General features: G+C 42.1%; 1 protein-coding gene and 1 long non-coding RNA gene across 2 annotated transcripts in view; one reads left to right on the top strand and one right to left on the bottom strand.

The window, feature by feature from the left end:
• Positions 1-23987, top strand: part of aox5 (aldehyde oxidase 5) — a 65111-nt gene that overhangs the window by 1310 nt on the left and 39814 nt on the right. The window contains exons 2-17 of the mRNA XM_067415740.1: positions 4858-4915; positions 5042-5138; positions 5294-5402; positions 5636-5762; positions 18923-18984; positions 19117-19197; positions 19579-19659; positions 19749-19890; positions 20337-20429; positions 20527-20678; positions 20762-20855; positions 20989-21098; positions 21281-21465; positions 21628-21790; positions 21862-21951; positions 22044-22213. Of these exons, the coding sequence (XP_067271841.1) occupies positions 4858-4915; positions 5042-5138; positions 5294-5402; positions 5636-5762; positions 18923-18984; positions 19117-19197; positions 19579-19659; positions 19749-19890; positions 20337-20429; positions 20527-20678; positions 20762-20855; positions 20989-21098; positions 21281-21465; positions 21628-21790; positions 21862-21951; positions 22044-22213 (1814 nt within the window). The remainder of the gene's footprint in view (positions 1-4857; positions 4916-5041; positions 5139-5293; positions 5403-5635; positions 5763-18922; positions 18985-19116; positions 19198-19578; positions 19660-19748; positions 19891-20336; positions 20430-20526; positions 20679-20761; positions 20856-20988; positions 21099-21280; positions 21466-21627; positions 21791-21861; positions 21952-22043; positions 22214-23987) is intronic.
• Positions 6295-10957, bottom strand: LOC137039474 (uncharacterized). The gene is made up of 4 exons (XR_010897665.1): positions 10883-10957; positions 10527-10615; positions 8759-8805; positions 6295-6718 (listed from the first exon to the last, which is right to left on the bottom strand). It is a non-coding gene; the product is annotated as an uncharacterized lncRNA (long non-coding RNA).

Genomic DNA, 23987 nt, shown 5'->3' with positions numbered 1-23987 from the left:
TCTAAGCTTTAATATGAAAATCATAAAATAAATACCGTTTTGGCATTGGCAAAATACCGTATTATGTACTTCATATCCTATCATTTTATTCTGGAGCGTGATGGAGAGACAACATTAATGCTAATGTTTTTCTTGTAGGCTATTTAACCCTCAGGTATTCCTTACTAATTGGTCACACTCATTGGTGGTCATATGTGATACTTTAAATGTGCTGTGTGTAAGTTCCCTTTCGGGGAACTCGAGCTGCGTCGAAACGCTGTGAGAACGCCTCTGCGTTAATGCGTCGTGAAGCGCGTGTAGAACCATTCCATCGGAAGATCGATCGATCATCGGCGTGATGACGTCATCGACCGGAAGCTATAAAGCGTCCGTGAAAACAAACAGTTCCCCGCGGCTCGGGTCCCGCTGCTGCCGAGGCAGAGCGGAGGCTTCAGTTGTGGGGTTCACAATTGGACCTTGCAGAGGGGTTTGAGACGGGCGCTGCCTTATCTCTGCCCTCACCTGCACTGTCCAGCGCCTCTTCTCGGGGCTTGGAAGCACGCGCTGTGGTTTCTTCCCCCCTGAGAGAGACGCCGGTGCTCCAACTATCCAGCTCTGAGGAGGTGGACGTTGAGAGCATCGCAACTGAAGATTCGCCACTTCAGTCCCCTGCTAGTGAGGAGCTAGTTAAGGTGCTCACGAGAGCGGTGGCCAGATTAAACATCGACTGGCCCATCGAGAGAGCTGAGGCAGGCAGAAAGAGAACTAGCAAGCTAGATGAAAGATTTCTGCCTTCTCGTGCAGCTGAACCTCAACGTCGGGGCCTGCCGTTCTTCCACGATCTGCACACCGAGGTGGCTAGATCGTGGAAGAGACCGGCATCATATCGTGTCTTCAGCCCTCAAACATCAACCTACAGCAATATCTTAGGGCTGAAGCAGTACGGTTATGGGGCGATGCCAAAGGTTGAAGAGACGCTCGCGAGCCATCTCTCGCCTTCTTCGGTATCGTCCCTAAAGGCCCCGACTTTGCCCACCAAACCTTTAAAAACAACCTCGGCATTGGTGGGCTAAGCGTACTCGGCAGCAGGTCAGTTTACTGCATGCCTGCATACGATGGCTATAATGCAGGTATATCAAGCCGACCTGCTCAGGGATCTGGGCGGTCGTGATGAGGTGGGGGGAGACATAATTAATGAATTAATACAGTCTGCTGATCTCGCTCTCCGGGCCACCAAGGAGACGGCCAGATGTGTTGGCCGCTCTATGGCAGCCTTGGTGGCCACGGAGAGGCATCTATGGTTGAACCCCAACGAGATCAAGGAGAGGGAGAAGAGCTTCCTGCTGGATGCGCCGCTGTCCCCTGCGGGCCTCTTCGGTGACTCAGTCCACACCGCCACCGAGAGGTTCCAGGAATCAAAGAAACAGGCAGCGGCGCTGAAACAATTTCTCCCTCTCCGGGTCCAGGTCCCTGGGGCTGCTCCAGAAAAGCAGCAGCCCAAGCTGAGTACAAGCTCCTCACACAGGGCACAACAAAAGCAGAGCGTCGCTACCCGAACTCCCCCTCAGCGCGGGGACGAGGGGCGGCGCTCTCAGGCGAGGTCTTCGAGGGGCAGGGCTGATCTGAGGACAGTCCTGATGGCCAAGAAGGCCTCGTCAAAGCGTTCCTGACGCCAGAAGCGGTGGTTCCCCCCGCAGGAAAACGGTGTTTTCCCCTTCCTACGGTACCCGTTGTCCTGCGGCGCCCTCTGGGGGCCGCGCTGCCAACCCCGCAGCAATGCCGGGGCGTAGTCGGTCCCCGCTGGCCACCTGAGGGTGGTCCGCTCCCCCCTCGGGGGGCTCCCGAGCCAACAAGTCAGTTGTTCCCTGCCGGTTTGCCACTTCAGGGCACTGTGCTTGCTGTTCGAAATACACCAGAGGCCAGCCTCGAGAGGCTGGTTCCCTTAGTAGATTTTCTAGACGAGTGGAAACGTCTGTCGAATATATCTCGTTGGGTCCTGCAGATAATCGAAAGGGATGCTTCCCTCACAGGGTGGGGTGCGACCATGAGTGGCCGTTCATCCCAGGGTCTATGGCAGGAACACCAGCGACTATGGCACATAAATCGGCTAGAGATGCTCGCTGTGTTTCTTGCATTGAAACAGTTTCTGCCCGACCTCAGGGGCCATCATGTATTAGTCAGGACGGACAACACATTGGTGGTCGCCTATATAAATCACCAGGGGGGTCTGAGGTCCCGTCCCTTATACAAACTGGCACGTCAGATCCTCTTGTGGGCCCAAGGGAAACTGCTGTCCATCAGAGCAGTTTACATCCCAGGGGTCCTAAATCAGGAAGCGGACATCCTGTCGAGGCCCGGGGAATGGAGACTCCACCCCGAGGTGGTGGAGCTCCTATGGCAAAAGTATGGGAAAGCAGAGATAGACCTGTTTGCTTCGGCAGAGAATTCTCACTGTCCTCAGTGGTTCTTTCTGTCACAATGGGGCTGGATGACATGGTACAGGAGTGGCCGAGGCTGCCCCTATACGCATTTCCCCCGATTGTCCGGCTTCCAGGAGTTCTGGAGAGGGTACGCCGGGATGGGGCCCAGGTACTTCTAGTGAGTGGCTCCGTACTGGCCGACCAGAATATGGTTTTCGGACCTAATATCTCTCCTGGAAGGCTCTCCGATGGAGGTTCCAACCAGGAGGGATCTCCTCTCTCAGGCGGGCGGGAGATTCCTGCATCCGCGCCCAGAGTTATGGAAACTATGGGCTTGGCCTCTGAGGGGGCCAGGCTCATAGAGGAGGGTCTCTCGGCCGAGGTCGTAGAGACCATCCTTCACTCCAGAGCTCCGTCCACGAGGAAGCTGTACGCTTTGAAATGGAAACTTTTCTCAGCATGGTGCAGAGAACGCCAGTGGGACCCAGTTAACTGCCCGGTTGGTACAGTGCTGGAGTTCCTGCAGGCAAGGTTCTCGGCACGGTTGACCCCCTCCACAATAAAGGTGTACGTGGTGGCCTTAGCTGCCTTCCACGTCCCTTTGGGTGGAGTGTCTTTGGGAAGACACCCTCTAATTACACATTTCCTCCGTGGTACTTTAAGGTTGAGGCCGGTGGTGCATTCGAGGGTCCCGACCTGGGACTTGGCCATTGTTTTACGGGGCATGTCTGCTGTGCCCGGTTAGGGCGTTAGACGCATATGTCCACAGAGCTGCCCTGTGGCGAAAATCTGATCAGCTTTTTGTCTGTTTTGGAGCCTCGAAAAAGGGGGCTCCAGTGTCTAAGCAGAGAATGAGCAAGTGGGTGGTCGAGGCCATTTCACTTGCTTATGAGACGGCCGGACAGCCGTCTCCACTGGCTGTCCGAGCGCACTCTACCAGGGGTATAGCTGCTTCTAAAGCACTTTTGTCGGGGGCTTTCCTCCAAGATATTTGCAATGCGGCAGGCTGGTCTTCGCCGCTGACCTTTGTCAGATTCTATGAGTTAGATGTGGCACCTACTGTTGGGGCGCAGGTGCTTTCGTAGTCATGTGCGCTACGGCTTCACACATACGAGGCACTTGGTCCTATGGCGATGTGGGTATAAGCGTTCTCACAGCGTTTCGACGCAGCTCGAGTTCCCCGAAAGGGAACGTCTCGGTTACGTATGTAACACTAGTTCCCTGAGGGAACGAGACGCTGCGTCGCCCGGCCATACTCCCGGCGTGCCCGTGATCACTTACTTCAGGCTTTTTCAGAAGCTAGTTCCTGTTTGTTTTCACAGACGCTTTATAGCTTCCGGCCGATGACGTCATCACGCCGATGATCGATCGATCTTCCGATGGAATGGTTCTACACGCGCTTCACGACGCAATAACGCAGAGGCGTTCTCACAGCGTTTCGACGCAGCGTCTCGTTCTCTCAGGGAACTAGGGTTACATACGTAACCGAGACGTTTTTCACTTTACTAAAGCTTGAAAAAAAAACAATATGCTTGCAGATATATAGAAAACATGCTTAATTAACCTTGTTTCTCAGAAAAACAATGCTACAGCCAGTTATTCTACTTTGAAATGTGCGTTCCAAGTTTTGTGGTTGAATTAAAAAAATAAATCCTTCTCTAGCGGGTCAGTGTTACCCCCTTAACAATGTGAGGAATGCTATTGTACACATAGAAAAAAACAAAAGTTCTCAAACTAAATTCAAACTAAAAATGCAAAAACTTTGCCACATTTAAAAAAACATTTTTTATATATATGTCTTCATGCATGTCTGACTCTCTGAACAACATACTGCATACTGAACAACAAAACAAAAACCTCATTTTAGGGCCCAGCAGAACAGTTCGTACTGAGCTTTAAGTCCATTAATTTTCCTCAAGAGGCACCCAATATAAGATATTTTGAGCTAAATTAAAATGGTGATGTACAAAATTTTGAGATATTTTGATTTTAAGTTGAAAGAATGTGAATAATGTGCTTAAATTATTATTTGTTTATATTTAATTTAAAGGTAAATAAATAAATAACACAAAATAAAATAAAATGAAATAAGCTTTCTGGTCAAAAAAACACACAAAAAAAACTATACTTATAGGACTTCGGGTCATTTTGACCCACGATGAAAGGATTTGTTCCAAAGTGTGAGGGAAGGATGACGGTTAACTATTCTAACTATGATTGTTGTTCGTCTATTCTAATATGTTTCCAGTTTCCACATTTCTCTCAGAATTCCACTCAAAACAAGTAACATAATATAGATGGTGACATTGATTAATTGGTGTGTGTGTCATAGTATGTCTCAGAAATCCAATCCTGTCACATGACAGCACATACCAATCTGTGTTTGGCTTTATAGTTATCACTTGAAGATATTTAAGCAATGGCAGTCATTTCATGTTTTTTCTATATTTATGTAAAGATAATAGAGAAGAATGCTGATCCAGAAGAGATGTTATTGGCTTACCTGCGACGGAAAGGTATGGTTATTGCCATTTGACAAACATTCCCCAAATAAGGGTGTATATTACATACAATATAAAGATATTTTAGATATGTTATATACTCACCAAGGCTGCATTTGCTTATATGTGTTTTGTGTTCAGTGGGTCTGACGGGCACAAAGTATGGCTGTGGTGGAGGGGGATGTGGGGCCTGCACTGTGATGCTGTCCAGATACGACCCTATCCGGGACACTGTGCTGTATCTTTTACTCATAACACAACTAGCAGTATAAAACCTCATGAAACAAATAAACAAGGAAGCAATGTCTGTGTGCAGCTTTTGTCTAAATCAATATTTCAACTACAATACATCAATAAATTTGATAGTTTCATAATCCTTAATCTATTCTTCAGACACTGGTCGGTAAATGCGTGTCTGCAGCCTATTTGTTCTCTTATCGGCGCGGCGGTGGTGACCGTTGAGGGCATTGGAAGTACTAAGACTAAACTACATCCTGTGCAGGTGCCTGATTCTCCCACAGAGACAAACTACAAATTAGCTTTCAAAATAGGGTTTTTGAATAGAACAAATCATGTAGATATATATATATATCTACATGATTTGTTCTATTCAAATCCCCTATTTTGAAAAATAGGGGATATATATATATATATATATATATATATATATATATATATATATATATATATATATATATATATATATACATACATTTTTTATTTTTTTTTCACCAGGAGCGTATAGCAAAGGCTCATGGGTCTCAGTGTGGGTTCTGTACTCCTGGGATGGTGATGTCCATGTACACATTACTGAGAAATAACCCACATCCCAACATGGAGGATATTCGAGAGACACTGGGAGGTAACAAATATACCTATACTCTTAAATTTTTTAATTTAATTTTCGAAAAATACAAATTTGTATTTTATTTTACATTACATGCACTTGTAAGTGTATTTACTTAATAAAGTATTGGGTAATATAAGGAGTAACATTGGTTAAGGTTAGATTTAGGGGTTCCTACACTGTAAAACCCAACAAGTTACGGTAACTCAAACCATTTGAGGAAACCGATTGCTTCAAACCAATTAAGTTTTAAAACCATTAAGTATGAGTACTGAAAACTCATATACATTGAGTTAAATTAACTCATATTTTAGTGTTGTTTAAGTGTTAAAACTTATATTTTAGTGTTGTGTTGATCAATTATTAAGAGTAAACTGAACTTAAAGATTTTAAGTTAATTTTCTTAATTCAGTTTGAATTCAGGTAACAAATCTAACTAAGTCTTAACAACTACATGGTTACTTAAATGGTTTTAGGAAACAGATTGCGGCAAATGGTTTAAGTTCATCAAACTCAAAGTGATTAAGTTACATAAGACTAAGCACAAGCTAACATTGGTACAAAATGAAGACAGAACAGGAGGGTATTTTTAAGTAATTTATTGAAATATAACATTTACATCATAAATACAGTATGCCATATGTTCACAAATATAACTAGACAAAAAATATTAGACTTTTTCACCAAATAAAACAGCACAAACATGTTTAAAAAAGTCATAACATTTAAATAACAAAACATATAAAATAAAAAAATTATGTAAAAAGGTACGTTTCCTCAAAAAGCAAAAGCACTGTATGATCTTTAATGTACTCTAAGTGTATTGCACTGACCGAAGACTTGGCAGACATCACCACCTCATCTTTAAAGACAATCAAAGCATCCAGTGGGTTTAAAGGTAACGTTCCCTCTTCCTCCTCGACAGTAAGGATGGTGACTGTTGGCTTCTGCACCTGGTCAAGCTCCTTTTTCTATATGCATTGGAAAAAAAGTTTGTATGACACCACATATAAAAATAACCCTTGTCAGGGCAGACACCATATTTCAATTTTCATAAATAAAAAAAACGTTGTTATAAGGAACGGATTATTGTTGATTTAATTGGGCGTGTGCTTATTTAAAACCCTGTAGTTCAATTTTGTAAAGATGTTAAGTTGTTTGTCAGCAAGGTTTAATTGGGGGAAAAACATTTTCAGGGGTGTATCAGCCGAATGTTCTAGACCTTGAATTGAATGACGAATTGAATTGAATTGAATTCAAGCGATAATGCACACATTGCAAAACATTTGTTTTTCATGTCAGTATGTCATAAATAGAAAGAGGCAACAGTTTACTGTCAAAGATTTGTCGCTCACATCACGCCGCATCCAGTGTAGACAACATAACGGACTATAAGGGGCTCTTTTGTCCTGTCGCGCTGCTCACATCCGGTGTAGACAAGGTGAAACAAGACAGATTTGATTATAAAATTTTAAATGGATAATGGCAAGACATCCTTGGTGTAAATTACGTTCTTCTTTCAGATTAATATAATCAGAGCGGTATTAATAAATGTCCTGGTTAATCCAAGCATTATAATGGCAGTAAATGGCTGTCCAAAATTTGAAGCCAAAAAAGTGCATCTATTCATTATAAAAGTAATCCACATGACTCTGGAGGGTTAATAAAGTACTTCCGAAGTGAATCGATGGGTTTATATGAGAAAAATATCCATATTTAACTCGTTATAAAATAAGAAAATAACTAGTTTCCGGCGCAACGATGACGTCGGATATAGCGTAAAAAAGCATAACAGCCACGGCGTTGACGGCGGACGCAGCGTAAAAAACATAAATGATGTGACGATGATGTCGGGCGTTGCACAAGCGTTTTGAATCACGAGAGGATATTTTTCTTACACAAACCCATCGATTTAATTCAGAAGGCCTTTATTATTCCCCCGGAGCCGCGTGGAGCACTTTTAAAATGGATGGATGCACTTTTTTGGGCTACAAATTTTGGGCTGCCATTCACTGCCATTATAAAGCTTGGACGAGCCAGGACACGTATTAATATAACTCTGATTGTATTCGTCTGAAAGAAGAATGTCATTTACACCAAGGAGGACTTGAGGGGGGGAGTAAATCAGGGTGAACGATTCCTTTAAGCTTGAGCTGAGATTGGTTTATTATGTGTCAAATAAGCTTTTGCTGTGCTCAATGTATATGCTAATGAAAGCCTAAATTAAACGTTTTGAAGACTAGATTTTCAATGGACAGATTAATAAAATTCTTATGTGTTTGGAACAATATGAGGGTTGGTAATTTATGAATCATGACTGAATTTGTATTGGCAAGTGGACTATACATTTAAGACAACTTGAATGATCAACTATCAGTCACTGTAACCACACCATGCATTTATGCTGGTGGCAGCTGAAAGGTTAACATGTTGCTAAATAAATGTAATGTAGTTTTGACATGTGTCCTACCTTGTGTCTTGAAAACATCTCCTAACTCTTCCTTTTAAATAGTAACAGACCTGCCAGGATCGTAGTTTTTTTTATGATTCATGACAAGACTTCTTTCAACCACTGCAAATCTAGCATTGCCAATTACCTTACACCTTTACAAACCCAAGGCAACTTCAGGATAACTGCCAGTGAAAATATAACACACGAAATGTTTCTGTTTATATTAGGAAAGCCGACTATAACAACAACTTTCAAGACTTGACCAGTATTCTCCTGAAGCAATACAACATGACTTTGAATGATAGACAGACTGGACTTTGGACTTTAAGCCTTTTAAAAAAATCATATTGCTTCAGAAGACTTACAAGTTGTGCTAAAAGACATTAATGGTCATAATTACGTTTGCAAAAATAGCAATTCATTCAAAAATTAAAATTGAAGAACAAACTTATATTTGTATGAACATTATGTAACTGTTCATAACGTTATCATTTGCATTTTGCACAGTAACGTTACAAAATTCCATTGATTTGTTCAATGTTAATTCTAACTTACTTACTCATAGAATTGTAGCCACGTTGCTGCCATTGCACCTTCGTCTTTGCTCTGAAAAGATTTAAAACAATGTGTTAGTGTGAGTTTCAAATGAGAAAACGTCATGAGAAACAAATAACAGTTTAAAATTTTATCTAACGTTAGCAGGGGCGTAGCCATCTTTTCAGAAGTGAGGGGGACAGAAATGTCGTAATACCATTTTTTTTTTTTTTTTGGACCAATATAATTTATCGCATCTCTTGCTTTTAATTGGGCAAGATATCAAATACACTGCTGAACAATAACCAATAATTAATATCTATAATATTATTCTCCTATTCTCCTTTTTTTTGTGTGCCAATTTTATGATTGGTTTATATACTACAAACACTTCTGCATTAAGACTCCATAGATTTTATGCAATGTAAAAATATATATATATATTCTGATGTAACTCATCTGTTCTCTATGTGAATATATAGTAAAATGTAATTTATTCCTGTGATCAAAGCTGAATTTATCATCATTACTTCAGTCTTCAGTGATCCTTCACTAATCATTCCCATATGAGGATCTGGTGATCAACACACATTTAGGATTATTATCAGTTGTGCTGCCCATGGTGATGCTTAATTTTCTAAACATTTGTGGTAAAATTAAAAGAGAGAAATTAATACTTTTATTGATCAGACATGCATTAAATTGATCACAAGTGATATTTTTAATATTACAAATTAGATAATTTATTTAATAAATGCAAATAAATGCTGTCCATTGAACTTTCTATTCATTAAAGAATCCTGAAAAATAACATGTAGGCTATCATGGTTTCCACAACATTTTGGGAACTGTTTTCAACACAGATAATAATCATAAATGTTTCTTGATTATGAAATCCTCATCTGAGAATGATTAGTGACGGATCATGTGACACTGAAGACTGGAGTAATGATGATAAATTCAGCTTTGATCACAGGAATAAATTACTATATATTCACATAGGGGAAAAAAGCGGTTTTAATTTGTAATAATGTTCAAAATATTACTGTTTTAACTATTTTCGATTACATAAATGCAGCCGTGGTGAGCAGAATACTAAACATTAAAAAAGCTGCATTATTCATGATACTTTATTGTCAATAAATAGGCTACATTGAGATGACTTAAAAAACACACATAAAGCATATATTGTCGCACTCGTCTGATTGTCGTCGTCACGTTTCATCACTCATAACGATTGTTCTCCTTCAGCTGCAGCTCCAGCTTGACAGGGTATTACGAACCCACTTTTGGACTTTCTGTGAGAGCGCACTCCTCATATTAAGATTCGGAAAAAATTACAGGTCATGCATAGATAATTTTTTGTCTCTGAATTTAAATCTTGATGTATTCACATTGGTTTCTATGTAAATACACTTGCCCCTGACCTCAAGAAGCGCGCTATCAACCGAGTTTAGAGAAGGCTGTCGTTAGCGTCTCTGTTAACTTGTCCGCCCCCACACAGAGTAACACCGGTTCGAATCCCGCTCGGAGCGGGTCGACTAGGATCGGTGAGACCCAGTAAAAGTGCGGGGGACGAAAATACATTTTATTAAAAGTCCCCCGCGTAATCTACGCCCATGAACGTTAGCAAAACAGGATCTAAAATGCTCCTCAAGTCACTTTGTTCACCCCGGAGCTTCAGCTGCTTTAGTCAAATTAACTAGCATCACATATGATAGAGGAAACTCGAATTCGATTAACAATACATTTAAAACGGTTGTAATATAAGGAATGCGTGAGTTTGCAGTTACCTTTTGCTTTAACATAGTTACCGTCACTGTGGCACGAGAGACGTGGAAAGATGGCTAGCTGTCTCTAAAGCCAGCGTTTATCTGTCCGACTGTGAGAAAGCACAAACATATATTTTTTAATTCCCCGCTGACAAACTGCAGTGTAAAACAGCATAATTAACTCCAAACGTGTACATTACCGTTGATAACACTGGTGTAATAGCGCATTTGCTCCTAATGTTAGATTGTTTGCTGGCTAACTTTACACACAACACTGAGCTGGTTAATCTTCGGATAAACATAAAAGAGGTACGAAAATAACACTGAAAACGTTCAAACATGAGCGAAATATGAATAAATAAGTTTGAAACGCTTACCTTTTGTTTTTCTTGACTGTAGCGCGAGCCGTCCTGCTGTGACTGGACTGAAGGAGGGAAAATGGCGCGGTTTTTGTTACCTCGGAAACTCACTGGGATGATACTTTGACATGACTAAATGTAATGACTTTAAAAGAGCTTAATGTAAGTGTCAAGGATCAGGAAGTGGAGGACCCAGATGCAGAGTGAACAAAAGGACAGTTTATTAAAAAGACAGATCAACAAGACACAAGAGGGTAGTGGATGAGTGACAGTCCAAACACCAGGGCAGGGGACAGACACCACGACGACAGGCAGGGGAGGATGACCACTGAGACCAGTCCAGGCAGCCAATGAACTTGACAACAGCTCGTGAGGCAACACCAGGCAGGGCGATGGTGGACCAATCCAGGCAGGAACCAAGGGCTTGAGGGTCTCACAGAATCAGCTCCCTTCTTGGCTGAGAGGCAGTGGAGACAGCGGCCAGGGAAAAACTTAGGACAGAAAACACAGGACACACACACACACACAAGACACTAGACAAGACAACAAGAAACAACAGACAAACTAAGAACTATGACTAAATTAAACAAAAACTAAAATAATAACTGGAGCTAGAAAACAAGGAAAAATTAAAGCTGCGAGCAGCGATGACGGGCCCAAGCCGGTGGCACCGCCACCCCGGTGGCATCAGCTTAACTGTGCACAGCAGGCCAATAGGCATTTAATATGGAAAAAAATAAATAAAGGGACTATGTCAAAGTCATTTGAATTCACCTCATTAACTGCAGCACTTCTCTTCGTGTGTTTTTGACCTACCGTAGCTTGTGATTGTTCACCAGTCTTATGCTGCAAAAAGCATGCTTGTTTTTATTTCAATATGTGTGGCATTCAATATTTTTTTTTAATATAAATAAATAAATAAATTAAGCCAAATCACAGAAACCGCAACAATGATTTTAATATCAGTGTCAGATAAGAGTAATAAGCGTGCATATAATTTATGGAAGTTTATTATAAACAGCCACTTTTATAAATTCATGTGAAATTTAATTTTTTTATCCATTTGAATTCTATCAATAAATAATTAGTTTAAAGAGGTGTCATACGTGATCTTTGCAAACACAGCACATGACCTTCTTTAAAGCCCATGTTATAGAAAACAATTAAAAGTATTAGGATATCACTTTCAATTATGTGCAAATGTATTTTTTGCAGCTCAAAATATTGTAAGTTCAGAAGACCAGTATTATATATATATAATACATTTTTTAAACTTATTTTTCACAATAAAGTGATAGATATTGCTGATAGCAATTATGATATGAAAGGGTTAAATTAGGAAAAAACAAGAGACAAGGCGACACAGACAGAGTGAGAGAGACCCCCTCCACACACACATTCACACACTCTCTCTCACACACACACACACACACACACACACACACACACACACACACACACAGAGTGAGAGAGACCCCCTCCACACACACACACACACACACACAGAGTGATCCTGAGAGAGGGAGGGGGAAGGGGAATGACAGACACAAAATCTAAACAGTGAGAGATCATTGTTTTTATTTCACTGTCTGAAAACACTGTTTTACAATAACAACAATAGTTTTATCTTCAAAACAGTGTTCCTAGGACATATCCAACCTGGTTACTAAATAAGGCTACACTTCCACCTTCTGGTTATTCTATATTTAGTTATTCTATATTTATATTTAAACATAAGGCATTAATCTTCTCATTTTTTAAGTTACACACACTACTTTTTTTTTTAAAGACAATTAAATGTGTTTTTTTCTTTTGTTAGTAATTTTTTTTATATTTATATTTTTTATTAATAATTATTTGTATTAACACAATTATTTAACTACTTATATAAAACAATATTGTCAATGCCCTACAAATAAACTGGTTTTATACATTAATTTTTTTTATTCAAACCCAGAATAAAATGTTTTATCCTTTAATGCAGGCCAAAGCACAGCATTGAGAGGTAATCTTTTTAGACAGAAGAGTGGCTCACACACACACACACACACACACACACACACACACACACTGTAGAAATCAGTGACACGTGTCCCCATGAGTCTGTGTGCATTCAGGTTGAAGTCCCCACCAGGCTAGAAAAAAGAACACACGCACACACACACACACACACACACACACACACACACACACACACACACACTGTAGAAATCAGTGACACGTGTCCCCATGAGTCTGTGTGCATTCAGGTTGAGGTCCCCACCAGGCTAGAAAAAAGAACACACGCACACACACACACACACACACACACACTGTAGAAATCAGTGACACGTGTCCCTATGAGTTTGTGTGCATTCAGGTTGAAGTCCCCACCAGGCTAGAAAAAAGAACACACACACACACGCACACACACACACACACACACACACACACACACACACACACACACACACACACACACACACAGTAGTAATGCTGAAGTATGCTGCAGGCAACTCAAATCAGCTCAGCCCATCCCCCCATCCACAACACCCCCCTTCACCCCCCCACCCCTGCCCCTCACACACACACACACACACACACACACTCATATCTGGTTCACTATCTTTTTCTGGGGACTCACCATAGACGTAATGGTTTTTATGCTGTACAAACCATATATTCTGTCCTCCTACACTGCTCCTACCCCTACACCTACCCATCACACAACTTTCTGCATTTTCACATTTTCAAAAGAACTCATTCTGTCTGATTTATAAGCTTTTGTACCCATTGGGAAGTCCCCATGAGTCTGTGTGCATTCAGGTAGAAGTCCCCACCAGGCTAGAAAACCATTCACACACACACAGAGGCAAGGTTTTTTGCTTGAAAACTTATACAATATTGCCCTCTACTGGACATTTAGGGGCGAACATGTGTTGAAAAAAAAAAAAAAAAAAAACACAGTGTGATATATAGAATAACCAGCAGGTGGGAGTATAGCCTTATTTATGAACCAGGCACGTGTGTTCTTATTTTGTGTTTTTTAGGCTTTTGCTAAGGGAACACCGTTTGAGATATCCAATAACCGTTCGCATTTTAGCATCTTCTGTATATTTACTTCATGTTGTCCGAGTTTGGAGGAGATTGAATGAATCGCTTTTGAGGAGAAGGTAAAAACTCAGAGCTCGCTTTGCCATTTCTTGTTATCTTCCAACCAAATTATCTGACTTTCTGTTGGTCAGAGCTAATGACTGTAAATTAGAAAGTTGTCCGGCTCGAAATGTACAATATATATACCGAGTTTGGTGACTGCAGATAAAACTAACCCCCCCATTTTGGACAAAAGTGACACACTTCCTGCTGCCAGTTGGTGGCGCTATAACTTTGACTCACAAAAGTCATATCCATGTGATCGGCCTCTTACAATGAACACACAGCTGAAGTTTCATCAAAATAAATTAATGTATGCAAAAGTTATAACACACTTCCTGTTCCCTTTTTCTCGCCATAAATTTGTCTCTTCGCCACGGCCAAACCGTTTGAGATATCAAAAAGTTGCTCGCAATTTAGCATCCTCAGTGTCTTGACTTCATGCTGACCAAGTTTGGTGCTGATCGGGTGAATCGTCTAGGAGGAGTATCGCAAATTCCACAGCATGCATTTTCCGAACAACCCATAATAGCTCACTTCCTGTTGGGCGAAGCTTATGACTATGAGTGCGGAAGTTGTTTGGCCCGATGAGATCTATAAGTGTACCGAGTTTCATACATGTACGTGCAAGTGTGTTTAATATATAGACCCAGTTTTTCAAGGGGGCGCTGTTGAGCCCCCCTGCCACGCCCGGGTCAAAGGCCTCTGCCCGACCCTGTTGGCCGCGCATTCCGATGCGTGTGCAAAGTTTCAAGAGTTTTCGAGCATGGGAAGGGCCCCAAAAATGCCCAAAAGGCGAAAAGATAATAATAATAATAATAATAATCCTTAGAAGAACAATAGGGCTCTTCGCCCTTTCAGGGCTTGGGCCCTAATAAAACAAAACCAATCTCTATAAAAAGACTAACTGAGAAATAAAAGTGGAAAACAGGAAAAATAAAAATGTAAGCTATCGAAACCAAGAAAACTAAACAATAAGGCTAAAGAGAAATGCCAAAATAAAACCTGGAGAAAATGAGCAAAATAAAGACAGAAACTACACTAGACTCAAAAACTGAAAATAAATGCAAAGCTAGAAAAACAGGAGACACTAAAACTAGAAAAGACTAGACTAAGCTAGACAAGGAGCTAGAGACATGTACGCACAAGCAAACGCTCACAAACATACACAACGAACCAGCAAAGACATGAGGGAAGGTAGCACAATATAAAGGGACCAGAGCACATGAGGAACAGGTGAGCACAATTAGTGAAACGAGGACTAGACCAGACTAAACAAGGGGGCGTGGTAACGGCAAACAAGGAGGTAGGACAAGAGGAACACATGACAAACACAGAGAGAGACAGATCCAAGTACTAAGACACAAAACAAACATAGAAACATTAAACAAAGACAAAACAGACAGAGCTGCCAGGGCAGAACCCTGACAGTACCCTCCCCCCAATGGACGCCCCCTGGCGTCCAAACTAGGCAAGGGAAACAAAGGCGGTAACACTTGGGAGGGTGGGCGGGGAACAAAACTAGGAGTACCAGGGCAGACAGGAAACATGGGAGGCAGAACTGGGGAGGAAATTAATCTAGGGGAGTGGTTAGGGGCTGACCAGGGGGGTGCCGACCTAGGGAACCCACAAGGACCAGGAAACAGGGAGGGTGGGATGGGAGGGGTATTAGGCACCCGACCAACAAAGGCATGGGGCCTTTTCAATGGTGGGGACCTCTGACTGGACATGATTACTGGGACAGACTTAGAGACACCTTCTGGAACTGCAGAGATATCCTCCAGAAGTTCAGGGACAGATACTGGACTTGACTCGGGAGCGCCCTCCTGGGCTTGACTGGCGTGCTCAGGGACTGACTCGGGAGCGCCCTCCTGGGCTTGACTGGCGTGCTCAGGGACTGACTCGGGAGCGCCCTCCTGGGCTTGACTGGCGTGCTCAGGGACTGACTCGGGAGCGCCCTCCTGGGCTTGACTGGCGTGCTCAGGGACTGACTCGGGGGCGCCTTCCTGGGCTTGACTGGTGGGCTCTGGAAGGCCTCCTCTGAAGCGGGCTCTGGGACGGCCTCCTCTGAAGCGGGCTCTGGGACGGCCTCCTCTGAAGCGGGCTCTGGGACGGCCTCCTCTGAAGCGGGCTCTGGGACGGCCTCCTCTGAAGCGGGCTCTTGGGACGGCCAGCCTTGAAGTGTGCCCTGGGACAGAAGGTGAAGCCCTCACTGGGATAGGAACAGGAGATGGAGCCGACACGGGACTGCGCTCTGGGGCTGGAGCCGACACTGGACTGCGCTCTGGGGCTGGAGCCGACACTGGACTGCGCTCTGGGGCTGGAGCCGACACTGGACTGCGCTCTGGGGCTGGAGCCGACACTGGACTGCGCTCTGGGGCTGGAGCCGACACTGGACTGCGCTCTGGGGCTGGAGCCGACACTGGACTGCGCTCTGGGGCTGGAGCCGACACTGGACTGCGCTCTGGGGCTGGAGCCGACACTGGACTGCGCTCAGGGGCTGGAGCCGACACTGGACTGCGCTCAGGGGCTGGAGCCGACACTGGACTGCGCTCAGGGGCTGGAGCCGACACTGGACTGCGCTCAGGGGCTGGAGCCGACACTGGACTGCGCTCAGGGGCTGGAGCCGACACTGGACTGCGCTCAGGGGCTGGAGCCGACACTGGACTGCGCTCAGGGGCTGGAGCCGACACTGGACTGCGCTCAGGGGCTGGAGCCGACACTGGACTGCGCTCAGGGGCTGGAGCCGACACTGGACTGCGCTCAGGGGCTGGAGCCGCTTGATTCCGGCCCTCCTGGACCAACAGATGAGGGGCATCTAGAATGGCAGCTGACTTGCAGGCATGGACTCTCCTCTTCTTCCACTTTCGAGGGCATGACAGTTTGTAGTCGACTGGCTCAGGCCTGACAGGTGCAGGCTCGACTGGCTCTGGACTGGCCGCTGCGGGCTCGACTGGCTCTGGACTGGCCGCTGCGGGCTCGACTGGCTCTGGACTGGCCGCTGCGGGCTCGACTGGCTCTGGACTGGCCGCTGCGGGCTCGACTGGCTCTGGACTGGCCGCTGCGGGCTCGACTGGCTCTGGACTGGCCGCTGCGGGCTCTGGACTGACAGGTGCGGGCTCGACTGGCTCTGGACTGACAGGTGTGGGCTCAACTGGCTCGGGTGGTGTCAGGATCTGCCAATCCCTGCGGTGATGCAAGTAATTGGAGAAGTTCCAGAAATCCAGGATCCTAAGTTGTTCCATTTCCCACTGTGGTAGGGGGTCATCCAGACAGATGTTGAACGCATCCTTGAGGGCTGCATCATCATACTGAAGGCCCTTAGCCATTGTCCAGAAGAACTGGGCGAAGGACCGCACTTCCCGGCCCTGTTGGCGAAGGGATGCCACACCCTGCTGGAGTGCCAACCTCTCTTGAGCAGTCGCAGGAGGAACAATACGGAAGCTCATTCTGCTGGGTCCTGTCTTGGCTGGTTCGTTCTGTCAAGGATCAGGAAGTGGAGGACCCAGATGCAGAGTGAACAAAAGGACAGTTTATTAAAAAGACAGATCAACAAGACACAAGAGGGTAGTGGATGAGTGACAGTCCAAACACCAGGGCAGGGGACAGACACCACGACGACAGGCAGGGGAGGATGACCACTGAGACCAGTCCAGGCAGCCAATGAACTTGACAACAGCTCGTGAGGCAACACCAGGCAGGGCGATGGTGGACCAATCCAGGCAGGAACCAAGGGCTTGAGGGTCTCACAGAATCAGCTCCCTTCTTGGCTGAGAGGCAGTGGAGACAGCGGCCAGGGAAAAACTTAGGACAGAAAACACAGGACACACACACACACACACAAGACACTAGACAAGACAACAAGAAACAACAGACAAACTAAGAACTATGACTAAATTAAACAAAAACTAAAATAATAACTGGAGCTAGAAAACAAGGAAAAATAAAACAAAACCAATCTCTATAAAAAGACTAACTGAGAAATAAAAGTGGAAAACAGGAAAAATAAAAATGTAAGCTATCGAAACCAAGAAAACTAAACAATAAGGCTAAAGAGAAATGCCAAAATAAAACCTGGAGAAAATGAGCAAAATAAAGACAGAAACTACACTAGACTCAAAAACTGAAAATAAATGCAAAGCTAGAAAAACAGGAGACACTAAAACTAGAAAAGACTAGACTAAGCTAGACAAGGAGCTAGAGACATGTACGCACAAGCAAACGCTCACAAACATACACAACGAACCAGCAAAGACATGAGGGAAGGTAGCACAATATAAAGGGACCAGAGCACATGAGGAACAGGTGAGCACAATTAGTGAAACGAGGACTAGACCAGACTAAACAAGGGGGCGTGGTAACGGCAAACAAGGAGGTAGGACAAGAGGAACACATGACAAACACAGAGAGAGACAGATCCAAGTACTAAGACACAAAACAAACATAGAAACATTAAACAAAGACAAAACAGACAGAGCTGCCAGGGCAGAACCCTGACAGTAAGACTGTAGGCTTAATATGAGGTAGATTAATGTATATACTATTGTTTATTTATTTATTTTATCAGCTTTTAGTTATTTAATTGGCCATAGATGTAAAATACTAGATTAAATAAATATCTGTAACTTAAACCATTAGAGTTAAAAAGTTTTAGTAACTTATTTAGATTGAGGTTTGCTTTCAATAATACATTTTTGAGTTAACATCACACATATTTGTTAAGTTGAATTAACTTTTTTGGTAACATTAAGTAAAATGAACTTATTTCATTTAGTGAATTTCACTGTTAGGTTTTACAGTGTAGTTATTACCCAGTAATTGCAATTTTAAGAACATAGTAATTAGGTGGGGAACAGGACTGCAAAATAAATTGCTACCAACAAAATAAGTTAAACATATTTAACATTGCGTTTTTTTCTCTTCAAGGGAATCTGTGTCGTTGCACCGGATATCGACCGATTATTGATGGATTTAAGACATTCTGTGATGTAATGACTTTGAACTTTTAATAAAAAATAAAAATCTCAATAAATACATGAAAATCAGTACAAAATTGTGAAACTATTGACTTTTCAATGAAGGAAACAAACGTGCTCATAATGTGATCCATATTTTTCCAGACTCCAATATGTTGCCAAAATGGTGATGGGAATGGAAAATGTTGCATGGAAAGCAGCAATTCGCACAACAACGAATCTGATGTAAGACAAATATGAGACACAGAAATTTTTACAATTGCCTTTACAGTGTAAAATAATATACAGTATGATCGAAAAGTAAGGACAACATGTGGTTTTCCATTGCTTTAATCGTCAAAATAAGTGAAGCAATTTTAAACTTTTTTAAGTTACACAAGATTCAACTCTTTTTAAGTCAGTTTAATGTAAATTAAGTTGAAATGACTTATACATCCAAGTCGATTGTACTTAAAAATGTAATGCAAAATCTTTTTATGGTGTACATATTAAATGTAACTATTTTTATTAGTGGAACAGCACAACAGAACACTCTTTACTTTTTGGCACTAATTAGAGTAATAAACATAATACTTATAGTAACTCTAATACTGGTATTTTTGGTAGATATCTGAAGATCTTTTCAGCATGGATGATGTCTTACCCCTCGACCCAACTCAGGATCTGATTTTCCCCCCAGAGTTACTGGTAAACAAACAGTTGTGTTATTGTGGTTGCTAATAAGAACATGGATATTTCCGGCCACTAATCTCATTTTTATCACTTCTTTCTATCAGATTATGGGGAAGAAAAAAACTGAACAACTTTGCTTCCGGGGTGAAAAGGTCAAGTGGATTTCCCCAGCAGATCTGAAAGATTTAATCAGGCTAAAAACTGAATACCCCAATGCACTTCTGTTGTTTGGGAACACAACCATAGGTTGGTTTTAAGATGAAGTCATCCATCCATCCATCCATCACCAATCAAATCCAGTCCAGTCCAATCAAATCCAATCCATCCATCACCAATCCAAACCAATCCAAACCAATCCATCCATCATCCAATCCATCCATCATCCATCCATCCATCCATCCATCCATCCATCCATCCATCCATCCATCCATCACCAATCCAATCTAATCCAATCCAATCCAATCCATCCATCCATAATCCAATCCATCCATCACCAATCCAATCCAATCCATCCATCATCCAATCCATCCATCCATCCATTCATCACCAATCCAATCCATCCATCCATCATCCAATCCATCCATCATCCATCCATCCATCCATCCATCCATCCATCCATCCATCCATCCATCCATCCATCACCAATCTAATCCATTCATCCATCCATCCAAACAGATTTTGTTCTTTTACAGGGCCAAAGATGAATCTGAAGGGAACCGTCCATCCTTTGGTGATCTATGGTGGAAGCATTCCAGAACTTCGAGCTATCAAATGGCGAAACAATAGTAAATCACATACAAACAATGACATTTTATATGGTTATTTAGTGAATATTAAAGACCCGAGTAAAATTAAATAACACATTTTTTTATTATTATTTAGGAGTAACTGTAGGAGCAGGATGTAGTTTGTCTCTTTTAAAGGACGCCCTGCTGCAAGGAATTGAGGAACTTGGCCTAGAAAAGAGCAGGGTTTACCAGGCCCTTGTGCAGACTCTGCAGAGCTTGGCAGGCAAACAAATACGCAACATGGCTGTGAGTAACAAAAACAAATTTGTGAGGAATTAAGAAGAAGAGTTGCCTATATGTTAAAATTTGGTTTATGTTGGAATTTCAAGACCATTGGTGGAAATATTCTGAGTGCCAACCCTAAATATGACCTGAGCAGCATTCTCGCAGCAGCGGAATGTACACTACACATTGTTTCCAAAGGTAATGTCAGTATATTTGGACTTCATTTTTAAATGTTGCATTTACATGGTTTTCTATAACTGGCTTTTTGTATTATTTCTCAGTTGACAAGACAAGTAACTTATGACATTTTTGTTCCTTTGTTCTTAAATAGACGGCGCTCGAGAGATTTGTCTAAGTGAGGAGTTTTACACAGACTTTGGTAAAACAGCTCTAAGACCAGATGAGCTTCTGCTGGCTATTGACATACCCCACTCTACGCCGGTATATACTTCAAAATGGAGATAGCTAAGCCTACCTAATATTATAAAACTGTGTTTCAACAAATAGACTTGTCCCTAAAAGACTCTTGCTATTTCCATCTATTGTCATTTGTTTTAAACCACATATACACTATGAATTCACTTGCCATTTTGAAAAGCTAATTACTAATCCCTGTTTTTCAGTTGGAGTTTGTGTCAGCATTTCGCCAAGCACAGCGCAGAGAGTTCGCCTTCTCCATAGTGAATGCTGGCATGAGAGTGGTGTTCAGTCATGACTCAAATGTGGTGGAGCATCTTGATATTTTTTATGGAGGTGTGGGGCCCACTTTGGTAAAAGCCAGAGATACCTGTAAAGAGCTGATGGGAAGGTACAGCCATCGCAAGGCCTACATAATTTGTATCCGGAAATCTTGTATACACTGTATTAAGAAATACATTGGCTAAGAAAGAAAAGCTAACACTGCAGAATCTGACATCTTAGTTGCATTGTATACATTCCAGTCAAAGGACATAGTTTTTTTGTTTGGCAGAAAATGGGATGAGAAACTTCTGGCAGAGGGAACACAGCTCTTAGAAGAAGAAATCTCTGTGCCCCTTACTGTCCCTGGTGGACGGGAGGAGTATCGTAAGGCGCTAGTACTCAGCTTCTTTTTCAAGTTTTACATGCAAGTGCTGCTGGAACTCCAACAAAGGGTATGATGATGCTAATTATTAGTTTAAAGGGGGAATCATTTTTCTTAAATCATGCTTATTTTTTCCTAAAGGAGGTTTCTGTGAGTGATTTGCCGTTAGAGTATCTCAGCGCACTAAAACCCTTCAAAAATGAGGTACCACAAGGAACCCACTCTTTTCAGGTGAGCAGACCCGAGTCAAGCTCGAGTTGACATATCAAGTCTGGCTGATAAAAACAAAACAAAAAACATTCTCCTTACCAATTACATTTCAGCTTGTACCAGAGACTCAGTCTTCTAGTGACCCAGTGGGACGTCCCAATGTTCACCAGGCCGCCCTTCAACAGGCTACAGGAGAAGCTGTGTATTATGATGACATCCCATCTGTTAAAGGAGAAGTCTTTGCTTCTATGGTAACCAGCACTAGAGCCCATGCTAAGATCATGTAAGTAGAAGTTTATTATTATGGAAAAAAAAAAAAAAAAATATATATATATATATATATATATATATATATATATATATATATATATATATATATATATATATATATCCCTAGTTTGTGCTCTGGGGTCTATATGACCCCAAAGCACTTTTCTTTAGTTAAAAAAAATGGTTCCCTTTATCTCAGTGGAATAAAACTTTGTGACTTTTCCTAAGTTATCTATCTGTACATGCACAAAAAAACTGGGCTTGATTCGGTTGTTCTAAAGGCATGTAAAAAAATTTGTCACACTCAGGAGCTTTGGGGTCAATATGACCCCACATTGAAATGAATGGGAAAATCGAAAAAAATTTGTTTTTTATTTTTCATTTGTCAAAAAAAATATATAAATCCAGAATAAATCTGAAAATTTCCATACCACAATGAAGCCCTGGTACTAGAGCACAAATGTAAAGTGGAACGAACATGATCACTTGCACACACACATGCTCACGCACACAAACACACATAAACAAACACACAGGAGTGACTCCAATTGAAAGCATTTTTTTTAGAAATTGACAAATAAAATCAATAATTCCAGAAAAAAATCTGAAAATTTCTACACAGAAATGAAGGCCTGGTACTAGAGCAAAAATGCAATGTAGAAAAGACATGCTCACTCAAACACACACACACACACACACACACACACATACATACATACTAACAGGAATGACTGCCATAGCCAAATAAAATCAGCCACAAATGCAGAACAAAGATAAAAGGGGTGAGACCTAATGCACACACACACACACACACACACACACACACACACACACACACACACACACACACACACACACACACACACGCACGCCCGCGCACATGTGCACGCATACACGCACATGCGTACTGAGGCACCACCCACATGCGCACTGGCGCATTACGCACGTGCGCCTATGCGCACGCGCACATGGGCACGCGCGCACACACACACAGAGAGAGAGAGAGAGAGAGAGAGAGAGAGAGAGAGAGAGAGAGAGAGAGAGAGAGAGAGAGAGAGAGAGAGACAAAGAGAGGGAGAGAGAGCATCTATGGAATTTGTCAAATGAAATCAGCAACAAATGTGAGTACCTGAGTGAATCAGTGAGACCTAATGCATGCACACACACACACACACACACACACACACACACACACACACACACACACACACATACACGCAGAGAGAGCAAGGGAGAGATGAAAGGAAACTGACCCGTTCAACTTTGAGAAAGTTTACTCTGAGATCTAAGAGCTGCAACTTTGTTTTGAAAGCAAAGTAATTGTTCCCATAACATATATTCCCATACAAAAGAGGGCCAGAGCATGGACTGATTTTTGTTCATGATACATGTTCATTCACAACATTCTGAACTGCTTTTTTACCATGTGAATTATGTAATAATTTTTGTAGCTAGTTATTGCTTTTATGGTCAGTGTTCAGAATTTGATTATCAAAAAATTATATTGTTATTCAATGTTCATTCTTCACTCCTGGTCATTTATGCATATTGCTGCTGTTTTTTTATATATATATTATTAAATTAATATCTTCAAAATTCTAAAGTTAATAATTTTTTTCCACATTTGGTTCATTAAAATAAATAATATTCAACTACAATCCGATTCTAAGTCTTGTACTTTAGGTGTTTCTTATGTGGCGATTTATGTGGTATTTTGTTAAAACAGACATTTCAAAACTTATCAAAAACTACCAAAATTCTACTATTTGAAGGAATATTTATTTTTT

The sequence above is a fragment of the Pseudorasbora parva genome, chromosome 14, assembly GCF_024679245.1.
Source record: "Pseudorasbora parva isolate DD20220531a chromosome 14, ASM2467924v1, whole genome shotgun sequence".
Taxonomy (NCBI): domain Eukaryota; kingdom Metazoa; phylum Chordata; class Actinopteri; order Cypriniformes; family Gobionidae; genus Pseudorasbora; species Pseudorasbora parva.
Note: the sequence above shows the minus strand (reverse complement) of the source record. Positions and strands in the feature narration are given on the sequence as shown.